The sequence below is a fragment of the Balaenoptera physalus genome, assembly GCF_965194825.1.
Source record: "Balaenoptera physalus genome assembly, chromosome: 7".
Taxonomy (NCBI): Eukaryota; Metazoa; Chordata; class Mammalia; order Artiodactyla; family Balaenopteridae; genus Balaenoptera; species Balaenoptera physalus.
The window spans coordinates 95,106,323-95,120,957 of NC_138886.1; the positions used below are offsets into that span (position 1 = coordinate 95,106,323).

Here is a 14,635-nt window from a genome sequence, read left to right on the forward strand (position 1 = left end):
ATACTAGATAAAGGAGAGAAAATGAGGAAAGCCAAAACTTGTCACAAGCATGTGATGTGTTCAGGACCCTCCCAGATGCTCTAAGTGCTACCTCACAACTCCTCCATGGACCCGGCAAGTGGGACGGGTGTTACAGTCTCTGCTTTGCAGACAAGCAAAAAACAATCATTTTAGGTTCGGGTGAGGGTATTTTATTAAAGCTTAGCTCCCTTTTCATTCTCTACCCCTTCTAAGAACATATCCCTGCGATTTGTCAGTTATTCAGTATTGTTTGCTTATCAATACCAGACTGTCTTTTATATTGATACACTGGCAGATATATTGGAAGGTTTCTGTCTCTAGTTATGCCTGTGTGACTGTTTCCCCCACCTTTCGTTAGCTCAGACACAGGCAGTGACTTGTGTCTTTGGGGAGAGGAAAGGCTGAACAGGAAACTCTCAGCGAGGGCCTTAATTATTCTGGTCACTGATCAAGATGAAAATGACCCCTGCCCCTGGTGGCCACGGGGCATGCACTGTCATAATGAGTGTCAGCTTTGTGCAGAGGGGGAAATTACCCAGAGGTGGGAATTACCCAGAGGTGAAAAGGAGAATAGCTCATGCCTTCTTCAAGTTGGAACAAGGTCCAGAGCAGAAAGATACCGAAGGGAGCAAAGTCAAGTGGGATAATCTGAAGTGAACAGACTAACCTATCTCCAGGGCATCTAAATGTCAAGCAAGTAAATGGCTAAATTGAAATTGTAACCAAGGGAAGTTTCCCTCCAAGATCTTCATTACATTGTCTCAAATGGGAGCTCATCAAGCTCTGTGTATTTCTTTCCTCACTTAAATGCATCTTAATTCACAGAAAACTCATTCCAGATTCCAGGCGGGGCTGGGTGAGTGGGGAGAGGGTGAGATAAGCAGGAGTAACAGATGTTCCCAGGAAAAAGGGGCCATAGGGCGGCAGGCCCTGGGGATGCTCCCTGACCATCCCACTCAGAGATCTCTGGGATTTATATATTGGTGTTTTTGTCACAACCCTGCCTACATTGCTGAGGGAAATTTAAGCATTTGCTCCAGCTCTGATTTCTTAAGGAGCAATTCCAGCTATCTACATATACCATTTCTGGCTATCAGGATGTAAAAAATGCAGAAATCCTCCCTCTGGACCTGTCTAGGTAACCTCTGATTCCCTTTCTGCTGTGCTTCCTGCAGTCTGCTAGCAGCCTGAGCAGGAGACAACAGGTAGTTTTCCAAAAAGTGCATCCATAATGAAAAAAATCACACAGAGCTGCCTAACTGTAAAACAGATTCCTGTACTAAATGCAGACATACCCTATAATGGTTTTGTAAACAGACAATTTAAAATTAAATAAAAAATAAGTGTATACTTGTTAATTTGTGATTCAAATTAAATGCCAGTGATATTAAAGAAAAAAAGTACAGTGTGACTGTTCACAAGTGACTCCCTTAAGTTCTGCGCACAGTGTCCCGAGGGACAACTTTCAATGCCCTTAGCAATTAACATTCATCGCTGCAGCTCTTTCTGCATAAAATAAACAAAAATCCATTGCTACTGTGTGTTTTGTTTTGCTTCTCTCATAGACACTCCTGACGAAGTTTTAAAGAAACACACAGTAGCGAGGCATTCAGATCTGAGTTGATCTCAGGCTTTGCAGTTCTTATGTGTTTGAAGTTCTGTACTGACAAGACTATAAGATGATTTTGCTAATTTCTCACCTTAGAAATAAAATACAAATTGCCCAGCAAGCCTATAAACCATCCGAACATGTACTAAATACCTCATTCATGACTGAATAAAATGTACGACCAAGTGTATTTGTGCATCTCCCGTGAAATCTTCATGTTTATGAGAGATGCAGCTCTGAGATCTGGTCTAATTCTATAAAAGCATCATTGTGCATCTTTCAGAGGCCCCCTGAGTTATTCAGAACAGATATGATTCCAGATCATTCTTGAGGCCACTCAGAATAGCTGCATCTCCCTCTGATATGTAGAGAACAGTGGGGAATCCAGGATGCCCAGAAAGGCAGGAGGCCAGGCGTTCTGCTCCAAGGCCCCCACCACTTCCCAGGGACACACCGTTACTCTTCTTAAGGCAATAGCTCCTTTTTCTTTTTAATTAAATTCAGTGTAGGATCATGTCAGGAAATGCAAGGGTGAGATGCTTAGAAATAAAACCATGAGTACTAAATTATCCATCCATACTTGACTGCTCAGTTAGCCAGAAGCCTTTGGAAAAAAAGTCCATTGATGGTAAAACTTACATTTTCTTTAGTGATGTTATGTAGCTGAATTCATTACAATTTGTAAGCACACTGTGAAAGCCTTGGATAAAAAGAGATATGTACAGACGAGCTGCTATACAAAATAGAGTGGTAAAATAAGAATGTAAAAAGGATGAGGTCTGAGCATCACAAAAGGTAAATACTACTGACAAAGGTGCATTTTTGGGGGGGTAGGCATTCATCCCCAGCAAAGTATGGCATTATTTTGTGTCGGAGAAAAGCCTGCTCCACTGGATTTCCTTGGAGGAAACATGGCAACAAGGGAAGAGTCTACTGCAAGGATCACAGGACAGAGAGAACAGGGAACCCCTGAAATACCATCTTCCAGTCAGCCCCTAGTCCAGAAGCTCCTCATTAATGTTCAGAGCAAAGGTGGGAGTAGCTGACCACAGGGTCCACTGAGATATTCCATTAGCCTTTGCCACTGGCTGTGGCCTTCCTGGAGCAGTCTCTGCGCCACAAGTTAAACCAGAAGTTCAAGACTCCTGTGTGCTTTGATCATTAGTGATCCCAGATGCCTCATGAAAGGTTGCTAATTGAACCTCACCCCTTTGGCAGGATTGAAGGTCACCTCACTTGGTACGTCTTTCATCAGTGACTCCAAACAAGAAAAAGGGACTATCCCTACAAGAGGCAATGTAATTGCATTGGATGAGTAAAGCAGTATGTAATGGGATAAAATATATCTCCATAGGGATGCCAATAATATTTATTAAAAGTGGAGTAAACAAAGACATCACGGTGTATGTCAAGGATACATACTGTTAAATAAATAACTTTCATGAACATTTCTGTATATTATACATGATACAAAAGTGAATTATTTTGGAAAAGAACAGAGTAGAATTGGCTAGACAACTATTTTTGAATTTGGATAGTGCTTAGAAGGGCTTCCACATATCTTTTGGGAAGTTGCCAAGTACGTCATAGGCAGTACTTACTTTTGGAAAAATACTATGGCAAAATTGTGGCCACCATAAGATAATTACTGGGCAGATAATAAACACAGACATAATTTTGCAAGGATAAACTGTTGTGTTTTTCATTCCTCTCCGGTAAATCCTGTTAGCCGGTGATCATTATCCCATGAAGCCCTAGCGAAGCCAGGGAGGGCAAAGACCAACTAAGAAAATAGGAAACAGGACGTGTGATGTCTCCCTCTTTGGCAGGAAGAAGAGACGGGAACCCAGACGATCGTGGGAAAGAGAAGAAATGGAGGAAGGGTAAAAGGTGGTGGGAGGGTGATTCAGACACCTTGCTCAGGAGCGAAGTCCCAGGGGGATCAGAAAAGTGAGAGGAATAAGCAAGCTGTGGAAAGGCTTTGTCTTGGCTTCCATTTGGAATTTTGGGAGATCACCTTGTAGGGGGCTGTGTAGTCATTACTAATGGTTGCCAACTATTTCCCTTCTTCTACCTTCCAGGCACTTGGAGGATTGCTATTTCCACGCCCCCTGGTCGTTGGGTGGGGCTATGTGACCAGCTCTGGCCAACAAGCTCTGAGTGGAAGTGATAGGTTACTTCTGGACTAAACTGCCAGGACAAAACCATTTGACGATCTTTTTCCCCTTGGTATGGTGAACCAGACTGCCCACAGGCCATCAAAAGGGGGCACAGAAGTGAGATGAGAGTCTGACTGGATCTGAACAGAAGGTCAACTTGGCAAAGGCAGATTAAACCTGTAATCAAGGCTGCTCAGGCTGGAAATCAAATGAGACTCATGGTCAGGCTTCAGGGAGGTAAGAAGTGACATCGCAAAGATCCCGGAAGGAACAATGACCTGTTCCCTGGGAACACGGTCTTACCAAGAGGTAAATCCGCCACAGGCTTCAGGAGCAGGTGCCAAGTAACCCTCAGCGTTAAAAGCAGACGAACTCCCTTCAGCAGATAGCAAGGAGCTGAGCCCCAACGTGAGAAGCCCCACCATCCAGCTCCATGAGGGCACCAGCCCTTCTGTAAACCCAAACACTGTCTTGGAAAGAAGCAGGAACAAAGAAATCTGAGCATCCCTGGACGATGCTCACCCATTCAAAAGAGTCCACTGAATTCAAAAGAGACTGAGGATTGCCTTATTCTGGGGGTAGTGCTATAATTTGGGCTACTTGGTAGAGAGAAATGACAACATTGCCTCCCTGAAGGTTGTTGACAATGCTGAAAAACACGTTTGGTTTGTTCTGGTTTGTCTCATCTAGCACCTTAGGTTCTATGGAGGTAACCTGGAGACTCCAGACCTTGAAAAGGACCATGGGAAAACCTGAGCAGATGAGTTCTGTGTGACAACTGTACGGCAGGGTCTGCACGAACCCTGGGATTTGGGGGCTTCTCCTCTCACATGCTACCATCATGCCGTGATTTAATAAAGTTGCCTGGTCACCAACACAGTGCTCTGTGCTTTAGTACATGGGTGTATTTTACATGGATGCTATTACATTTGGCCTGTCCACTGCACTCAATACCCACAGTTGCATCTGCAGGATCATTTGTTAAGAAAAATTGGAAAAAGAATGTGTCTTGGCCCTAATAGGTCTAAAAACTTTTAGGAAGCACAGGTAAACAGAATGAAACATCTGACATCCAGAGGCAAAAAGTCCCCAGTACATTCATATGCCTTTATAAAAATCTGGTTTGCAAGCCCTTTTATTGCCATCTGAATTGCTCAGATTAGTATTTGGGAATACTGACCAGTTCTACCAGGCACCTAGCCTGTGAATAAAAGATAGAAATACTGGAGAACTACGATTTTATGAAAAAATATGAGGGACAAGTTTATTATTATAAGATTCGCATCAAACATTTTTGATGTATTCAGTAATATTCTGATTTATATCAGGAGTTGATATACGTCTAGATATTTTAAATTATTATTCACTCTTTCCATTTTCTAACATTTCTTTGTAAAAAACAGTGAATTTTACATCACAGCTTATTTGGGATATTGCAGAGTCCAAATAATCAGACGTTCCAGGTTTTAAGAAAATATTTAGTGTCTGATGCCCAGGCCTAAGCATTTTCTGCTAATCGAATCATGTGTATTTATTTCCTGCTAAAACCTGGAGTATTAACTTGTACTAGTAAATGTACTTCCTAAAGTGAGAAATAAATATCTTAACGCTGAGAATTGTTGCTAATATGCTCAGCCATCAATTGTATTGGGAGCATTAGACAAAATCTTTCCTGGCTCCACCAACACATAAGTCTGTTGTGACGAAATATGATCAATGTCTCGGTACGGGAAAGGTGAAGAATTACAAAGAGAAAAGAAAACATCCAGTCAGTTCAGCTTGTCTCCATCTACTTTCTGTTTGCAATACACAATATAGTAATCTGATATGCCATTTTTGATCAAGTTAAATTTAAAGCAGTCTCATTTGCACTGTCAGTGATGAGTGGCTTGCCGCATTAGAGGGCGTGATTTTCAGCATCTGGGCCATGAATGGAGTTTTCCCTCTTTCTGGGGATGATTGTTTATGCAAGCACTTTGGGGGAACAAAAAAGGAGAACAAAATGTGTGTACACTTCCTCCTAATCAACCTCAATCAGCTCTGGCCAGACCACTCATCTCACCACCATGCCTGCGGTCACTAAAGAGGACACGTCACGTGGCTAAAAAGAACATGTTATCCGGAGTTGGAAAGCAGCATCTGAAATGCTAAAGCCAGTTTCATGAAGGGTCACCTACAGTAACAATAATTGTAAAAACAAAAGGTTATTTTCACATGCAAGATCTAGAATGAAAGTCCAGCGTGGTTTACTCTAAGGTAGTTTTTTTACTTTTGGTTTTGGTTTTTTAACTTTTGTTTTGAATAAGCTTGGATAAACTGCATAAAGTTCCTTTAGGAGATTTTTGAGAAGAAAAAAATGAAGTCAATATTATAGCATGTTCTTATTTAGAATACACAGATTTCAGCAATCTTGATTTTATATGAGAAATATTAGGTCACTTGTAATTCTAGGAAATATCAATTTAATATTGATGGAAACAAATTCAGCTAATATGAATAGTCAAACCCAATTTGACTGTAAAGATGTAAAGCTTCAAGAACTTCACATTTTTATCTAATGGCATCAATTTTCTTGAATAGGTATATGAATACATGTACGTGTCTGTGGTTTACCCCTTAAAAAAAATCCATCAGTTCTGAAAAATTATACATTCAGGCATTTCCAGTAATTTGTGTTTCTCTGTATAAAAAGGTAAGGTGTATGAACTCAGAGGGGATACTTTGTTAAATGTATTATCTGGAACCCAATCCCAGACTTCAAAATGGGAATGCTAGAGGAACCAGACTAGAAATTTTAAAAGTAAACTCCAGGAGCACTTAGTCCAATGTTGAGTGATGATACTAGTCCATTACTATCTCTACAATAACCAACACTTCCATTAGGGAGCTCACAGAAAACACTGGCAAACAGGTGGTAACATGCTCAGGAATCATGGTTTTCAAAGATGCAAGGTCTGCATCTCTCTGCTTTGGCCCACCTGTCCCTAGAAATGCCTGGATCCCTCCTAACTTCTCTGCTCATTCCTCTTAATATCCTTCATAGACTTCTTTCTTCTATTTATTGCAAAGTCTTTTCTAAGAAATATTTTACTACTTTTCATAAATTAATAGAAAACAAAATCAATACATAAACTGCATAAGTAAAAAATACGTAAAAGAGAAAACATGAAATGTGCAATAAGTTCTAGTCAATTAATTAACATTTGTTATGTGTTGAATCAGTGAAGTACTTTAAAATCATAAAATGCCTTAAAGTTTGAATTATTTAGCTTTGGGGGGTTATACAGTGGGTCAAATTTATATATATGCACACACATACAATCAAAAATTATGTATAGACTATTCTCTTACTACCTTTATGTATCAGGTAGATGAATTGATCAGCTGCTATGTATAAAGGTCTTGGTGGAAGCTGTGATATTTGAGACATTTCTAATTCTTAATGAACATTCTAGAAGCGCAATGACTTATGGGCAAAATAAGAAACTAGGGGTGTAAGACAGACCACCTTCTTTAAAACTTCCAAATACCACAACACAGACCAAGGCAATTTTAACCATACAATCAGGGAGTCTAACATGATTTTCCTCACTAGATCATACACAAAATATTCCAAAAAGCTAAAACTACTATATATGAAGAATCATCGCCCTCATTATATTCATCCACATTTCATACTATCCACATTTTACATCATAATCATCTAAACTAAAGTGAACTAATATGTTCTCCAGCATTTACCAAGGCAAAGGAAATGTCAATAAAGACTCTGGGATGCTGGCTTTTAACAGAAAACACATATAGATAATCCTTCAGAAGGAATATTGATAAATTGTGCTGTCTAAAGCATGCTTTAGAAATGGGTCTGAAATCAGGTGGTAATATCTAGGGATATTTAGTGAAATGTACACTATATGCAATCAGAGTAGCAACAACCATGAAAAAAAAAACCCTCATCAGTTGATTGCCACTCTTAAAATAATTAATTTAAATTTGCAAAGAGAGTAGTTTAAATATAAAAGATAAGCTTTGTACTTACCATTTTATAATGATGGCTTATAATATTCTGAGTTATTATTTTTTTAATTAAATATAATGGAAATAAGTTCATCTTAAGCTTCAGGATTTTCCCTTCTAATGTTTCTAAACTTCCCAGTGCCACCATATTGATAGCACTGGAGGCCTGAATCATAAAGATACTCTACACATGCAAATTAGAAACACAACACACAAGCCCCTCGGGCCTCTTTAAACTAATTAAATATGGCTTATTTAGTTTTTACAATTTTAGGGAAACCACTGGAAAGTTTAGATGTTAAGCTGATATTAGAATAACCACCAGACCGAAAATGGGTAATTTGATAACTGATCTCATTGAAATCTGGTTTCAAGGAGAATATATTTTTACTGGGGTGCTAAAAATGATTATGAATGATGCTTTGAGGAGTAAATATCTGGCCACAAAATGCTTTTTCCTGGGAAAAGACCATGAAGGTGGACAATTAATGGACATGCCTTCCCATCCTGAGCTCACTGAATTTCTTCACCTGTGTTCTTACTCTTCCCTGCCAATCGATTTGATCACTTACTAAGTTCCCAAATTTGATCCTGAAGGACACAGTAAAGTTCAAGCTAGACTTTAACTCTGATCTTAGAAATGTCAAAGAAAGGGAGGAAAACACTCAATTCCTTAGTAGTATCTCCAGAATTTACAGCAGTGCGTTTACATGGGACACAGTTAATTTTCACTTTTACTTTCTGAATTCATCTTTCATTTAAAAAATCTATCCCTTAAAACAGTAGCAAAACAAAAGCAGAAATAGAGACACAGACGTAGAGAACAAATGTATGGATACCAAGGGGGAAAGGGGTAGGGTGGGAGGAATTAGGAGACTGGGATTGACATATATACATTATTGATACTATGTATAAAATAGACAACTGATGGGAACATACTATATAGCACAGGGAGCTCTACCTAATGCACTGTGGTGACCGAAGTGGGAGGGAAGTCCAGAAGGGAGGGGCTATCTGTACGGGTGTGGCTGATTCAATTTGTTGTGCAGTGGAGGCTAACACAACATTGTCCAGCAACCGTACTCCAATAAAAGTTAATCCAAAAAAGTAGCAAAGCATTTGAATTTGAAGTGTATGTATTCACTTATTTAATCCACTGAATTAGTATTTGTGCAATAGAAGAGGTAATTCACTTGACAACATTCAAGTAGCAAAAATGGACCTTTCCAAAAAGTAAGTCATTCACTCCCTTCCCACTAATAGGAAGGGAATCTTTATTTTCAGTAGCAGCCTTCACCTGGTCTCCTCCCAGGCCAAGTCCTGGGAATGGAGTCATTTTCCCATGACATCCTTTGGCAGCTTCACATCTTGCAAACATCAGGCTTCCCCAGTGGCTGCAGCACTGGCTCCTTCTTGTGTTGTTGTAGTTATTCATGACCAGCGCACTTGACTAGTCACCCTTCTGTCGCCGGTCCTAAAACTAAAAAGGGATGATAACCCTGGAAAAAATCTAGACTCCAATAATTCCCTTCTCATAAATCTTACTGATGATCATTTGCTGGCAATCAATAGGGAAGGAAGATATCAAAACAAACCAAACAATGGATCATAAGCAAGAAGAAAGCTAGCAGAGGAATACTAGCAGATATGATGAACCTGCTGCTTTCTTCAGTTTCATTAAACTCAATATAATTAAGTTTTCACCTATAAGAAGGAATATGAACTAAAAATGAAAATAATTCTCTCTGGGAAAGAATCAGGGTGGATTGACAAGCAGACAGCTGCAGACTCACCGTCTCTGCGATTAAGGCTTGCGAAGCCAGGGCCGTGGCTGCTGGACCGCTCTGAGGAGCTGCTGAAGGAAGCCCGGGGCAGGGCAGACGCCAGAGGAGCGTCACAGCTATCTGGGGCGAAACACCACGTGCGGGTTAATACACTGATTAAAGCTTTCCTGTCCTCTCTTCCTCTCTTCTTCCTTCCCTTTTACTTTCCTTTCCTTCCTATTCCCCTGCCACCCTCCCTTCTCTTCTTCCTTAATTTCCTTTCTTTTTAGTTAACAGGCTAGGAAAATGCTAGAGCCTGTGGCAAACATCAGTCTTGATCAGAGGTGTGTTAGTAAACGTTGAACAACAGGCTCTTAAGGAAAATTAAAAACCCTGATTGGTAGCATTTGCCACTTTCCATGGTGTAAATACTCGTACCATGGCCAATTCAAAGCTATCAACGTGATGTCACTGACCAGGAAGTTGGAAAAAGAATCATTATATAGTATTTTCACCACGCAGACACAAGGTATGTAAATAACCTCAAGAGCACTGATAACAGCAAGATGACATAAAGTAGGAAGTGGTGAGTTTTCAGAATGTATTACTTTTGTTTTAATATGATTTAATTAATTATGTTTATGTCATTTAATTTTTAATAATGATTGTATTTTCATGCAAAATTCATGAAAAGTTAATGATTGGCTCTTGCTAGCTGCTAAAAATTGGTTCCAGCACGTCACTCCTAAATGGGAAAATATTAAAAGTATTTCCTTGAAAATCAGAAAGAACACTTTCACAGACACCACCGTTTCTATTGAACATTGCACTGGAAGTCCTATCAGTACGTAAGAGAAAATTTAAAAATTAAAAGCACAAAATTGGATAAAAAAGAGCAACCGTTATCGTTTCCAGATGATACGATTATGGAGGTAGAAATTCTGAAAGTCATTGGCTAGCTTAACAATTCATTATACAAAAGCTGATAGTATTTCTAAACTTATCCATAGTTAGAAATTAAATAGAATAGCAAATACTAACAAAACATATAAAGTATCTAAGAATGAATCTTACAGAATTTGCAGGACATTTATGGAGATTATTATAAAAATTGTATTGAAAGACATTAAAGAAAAACTACATAAATTCAGACTACAATGATTGCAAATAGGAAGACTACTTTTAAGGTACTGGTTTTCCCTAGCTTGATCTAAAGATTCATTAGAAGTTCAATCAAAGCTCAGGAGGGTTTTTCACAGAACTTGAAGCAGTGAACCACACAGCTCAGGGGTTCTTAACATGTGGTACAAATATGATATAGGGGGTCTGTTGAGATGAATAGAAAAAAATTACATCTTTATTTTCACTAACCTCTAGCTAAAATTTAGCATATTCTTCAGTCACAAATGTAGACAAACCAGACTATATTCACCAGTGCCCGTGCATATGTTACCAACATAAGTTACAGATATTTTAATAGCAATCGTTGTCACAGACATCTAGAAATATTGTTTATGGTCCCCTTTACTTCAAAATAACAGTATTTGTTAAAGTCACCACTAGATCTTGTTTTTGAATTCGCTAATAACTAAGAAGACACTATGTTACAATTTCTAGTACATTGATATCAGCATTTCAATATAACTATTTACTTTGTAACCCTATGTATACATTTTATGCATTTACAAGCATTGCTGTGAGAAGGGGTCAGGCTTCAGCAAAGTGCCCGAAGGGTCCTTGGCAAAAGGAAGAGCAAAGAAGCTCCCGTTGTGAGTGTGTGCACTGCAAGTACAAAGCTGTTGAGACATTACTGGGGCATTATTAGCCATTCAGAAAATTCCAGAAGATTGGGATCATCCACAATCCACAGTCAGCTGTGCTAACTCGAATGTTAACGTGACAATTTCTCAGGGGACAATTTTTCTGCCTGTTGAGCAGACCAGGCCTGCATCATTCCCCCTTTAGGTAAAGGGGTCCCAGGGATCTAAGTAACCTGCTCAAAGTCACAGAGCTGGTTGAGGGTAAGTGAAGATTATCTCCATCAACTGTTTAGCTTGGGAAGCCTGCTCCTTTCCCAGCCTCCCCCACCCCCCCAGCACGGCTTCCTTTCTGAGTCTCCCCAGACGCTCCCCACTCAGTCCCCTCTGCTCACATCTTTCTCATCTCACCGTATTGGGGTCTCTCCTTTCTGGGTTGGAAACAGTGAGGACCAAGTGTAGATTCTGGAGCCAGACAGGGTGTGGGCATGACATTTACCAAGCTGCCTACTCTTGGGAAGTCACTGGCCCTCCCTAAGCCTCAGTTACCTCATCTGTACAATGAGGATGTCACACAACTGAATCACACAACTGGACAAAGGGGAATCACACAATTCATAGGGTTTCTATGAGGATTAATAGTGTTTGCTTTTATTATTTTCAGTATGGTAAGACAAGTCATCACATAAGCTTCTTCCAAATATTCTATAAGGACGTTTTCCCTATAGAGAGATATGGAAGGCAGCATTCAACGTTCCAAGCCATATTCTCATTGTTTATTCTTTCCTCAAAAGAAGGCATATGAATCTTAGTCTTTAAAAAAAAAAAAAAAAAAAAGAGTAAGATGTACTCGCTCTTATGAAGTCATCTTTGCCTTTGAGAAACAATTTTAAAAGTGATCATTTTCTTTACAACCCTAATTGGTTGTTCCAATTCACTTCCACACAGTCAAATTTGAGAATGCACGTGATCAAAAAACGTGACCATGTCCAATAAGGTACTTGGAAAAGAGCGGCTCTGTGTTTGGACAGTGTTTTCAGTACATTCACTGTGTTTTTAACTAAATTACATTCAAGTAAGGTGAAGTCTCAGATGCCACCCAAAAATCTCCTTAACCATTGTTTTCAATCTGAAATGTCTATATTTTATACTACGATTCCTGGAGCCAAAATTGTTAAGACACAATTTAATTTTCTTTTTCTGGAATCATTAAAAAATATTTGATTTCCACTGAATATTATTCTTATCAATAGTCTGATACATACTATTTCTATCCAAAAAAAAAAAAGATGAATCCTGAAATGCTTCAAAGCTACAACAATTATTCATAAATAATTGTTTTTAACAAACGAGATGGCAAAACAACTGAAAAGTACAACTATTTACCACTTAGGGGGAAAATGAGGTGAGTACAAGTAATAATCTTGTAAGAATTAACAAATGAAAATAGACAGATAATATTACAGTTCAATAGGCTAAAGCAAGTTTATTTCTCTTCATAATAACACTCATATTAAGAAATTATTCTATGAAATAATCTCAGTTTTGAAATGCACTTATTCCTTCAAAAGTTCAAATGTACTCAGAAGCTCAAATGTTCTCAGAAAAGCTTAGGAACTCTAAAGGGAAACTGATGAGCCATTGTAACGTGTCTTGTAGAAAATACAGACACACCGTAATTGTTCATGATTTATGTGTGATTCAGATCAGAGTGCTCGGGACAGCCTGGTGTGCATGCTTCTAGAATAAGTTCTTATGTATTAAATGAGCAAACATTGTCTCAGTAGTTGTACCTATTGTAACATCATTTTAATCAATAGCCTATTGTTTGTCCTGCCAACAGAACAGCTTTATACTGAAATTATTAAACAATATTTCAGCTTCTGTTTTTAAAAATTATATATATATTCTTTTCTCCAGGTAAAATCTTAGAAATTTGGAACTTCCCATAGCTGGGGAAAACATAGTTGCCTTAATCCTCTCAATCTAAGTGACACTATCTGAGTGTTTTCCAGACCCATGACCTCCTCCTAAAACTACTTAAATCTACCCCCTCCATAAATAAAAAACAGTCCCAGACAAACCTCTTTGGATTACTACAGCTCCTTGGTGATGCATGCTCTTAGTTTCTTCAGAACTTTCAAATCCAGTTTATACACAACTGTATATAAATGGCATCTTTTCAATATGCATTATGTTCTAAAGTAGACTAAAAACTCCTCAGCAAAGAAAATGTCATTTTACTGAATTCATTGATGAGCTCTAGTAGTTATCTGGTAGCACCTTTAGGATTTTCTATGTCTAATATCATATCATCTGCAAACAGTGACAGTTTTACTTCTTTCTTTTCCAATTTAGATTCCTTTTCTTTTTCTTCTCTGTTTGCCACAGCTAGGACTTCCAAAACTATGTTGAATAAAAGTGGTGAGAGTGGACATCCTTGTCTTGCTCCTGATCTTAGAAGACATGCTTTTAGATTTTCACTGTTGAGTATGATGTTAGCTGTAGGTTAGTTGTATATGGTCTATATTATTTTGAAATATGTTCCCTCTAGGACCCTTTCTGGAGAGTCTTTAATCATAAATAGGTGTTGAATTTTGTCAAAAGCTTTTTCTGCATCTATTGAGATGATCATATGGTTTTTATTCTTTAACTTGTGGTGGTGTATCACAGCCATTTATTTGCAGATACTGAAAAATCCTTGCACCCCTAGGATAAATCCCACTTGATCATAGTGTATGATCCTTTTAATGTATTGTTGGATTTGGATTGCTGGTATTTTGTTGAGGACAGATGAATGGATAAAGAAGATGTGCTACATATATACAATGGGATATTACTCAGCCATTAAAAAGAATGAAATAATGCCATTTGCAGCAACATGGATGGACCTGGAGATTATCATACTAAGTGAAATAAGTCAGACGGAGAAAGACAAATATCTATTAAAAAATTTGAAACAATAATTCAAATAATTATTTTAATAATATAATAATAACCTTCCAAAACAGAAAGCACAAAGTCCAGAGGGCTTCCCTGGTGAATTCTGCCAAACATTTAAGGAAGAAATCATGCCAGGTCTCCATAATCCCTTTTAGAAGATAGAAACAGAGGAATACTTTTTAACTTATTCTATGAGGCTAATAGTACCATAATACCAAAACCAATCACAGATATTACAAGAAAAGAAACCTACAGACCAATATTTCTCACGAACACAGATGCAAAATCCTCAACAAAATATTAGCAATCAAATCCAACAATGTATAAGAAGAATTACAGGGAATTCCCTGGCAGTCCAGTGGTTAG

The 14,635-nt window shown here is 38.4% G+C and overlaps 1 protein-coding gene across 8 annotated transcripts in view; it reads right to left on the bottom strand.

Annotated features, from left to right (window-relative positions):
- The window catches only part of LOC309664467 (contactin-associated protein-like 3), a 124,150-nt gene that overhangs the window by 49,689 nt on the left and 59,826 nt on the right, over window positions 1–14,635 (bottom strand). For all 8 annotated transcript variants that reach the window (XR_014265765.1, XM_082469946.1, XM_082469945.1 and 5 more), the window contains exon 2: window positions 9,600–9,710. Coding sequence is in view for 7 of the 8 variants with exons in the window: in XM_082469946.1 (XP_082326072.1) it covers window positions 9,600–9,710 (111 nt within the window). In the remaining variant the exon portion in view is untranslated. The remainder of the gene's footprint in view (window positions 1–9,599; window positions 9,711–14,635) is intronic.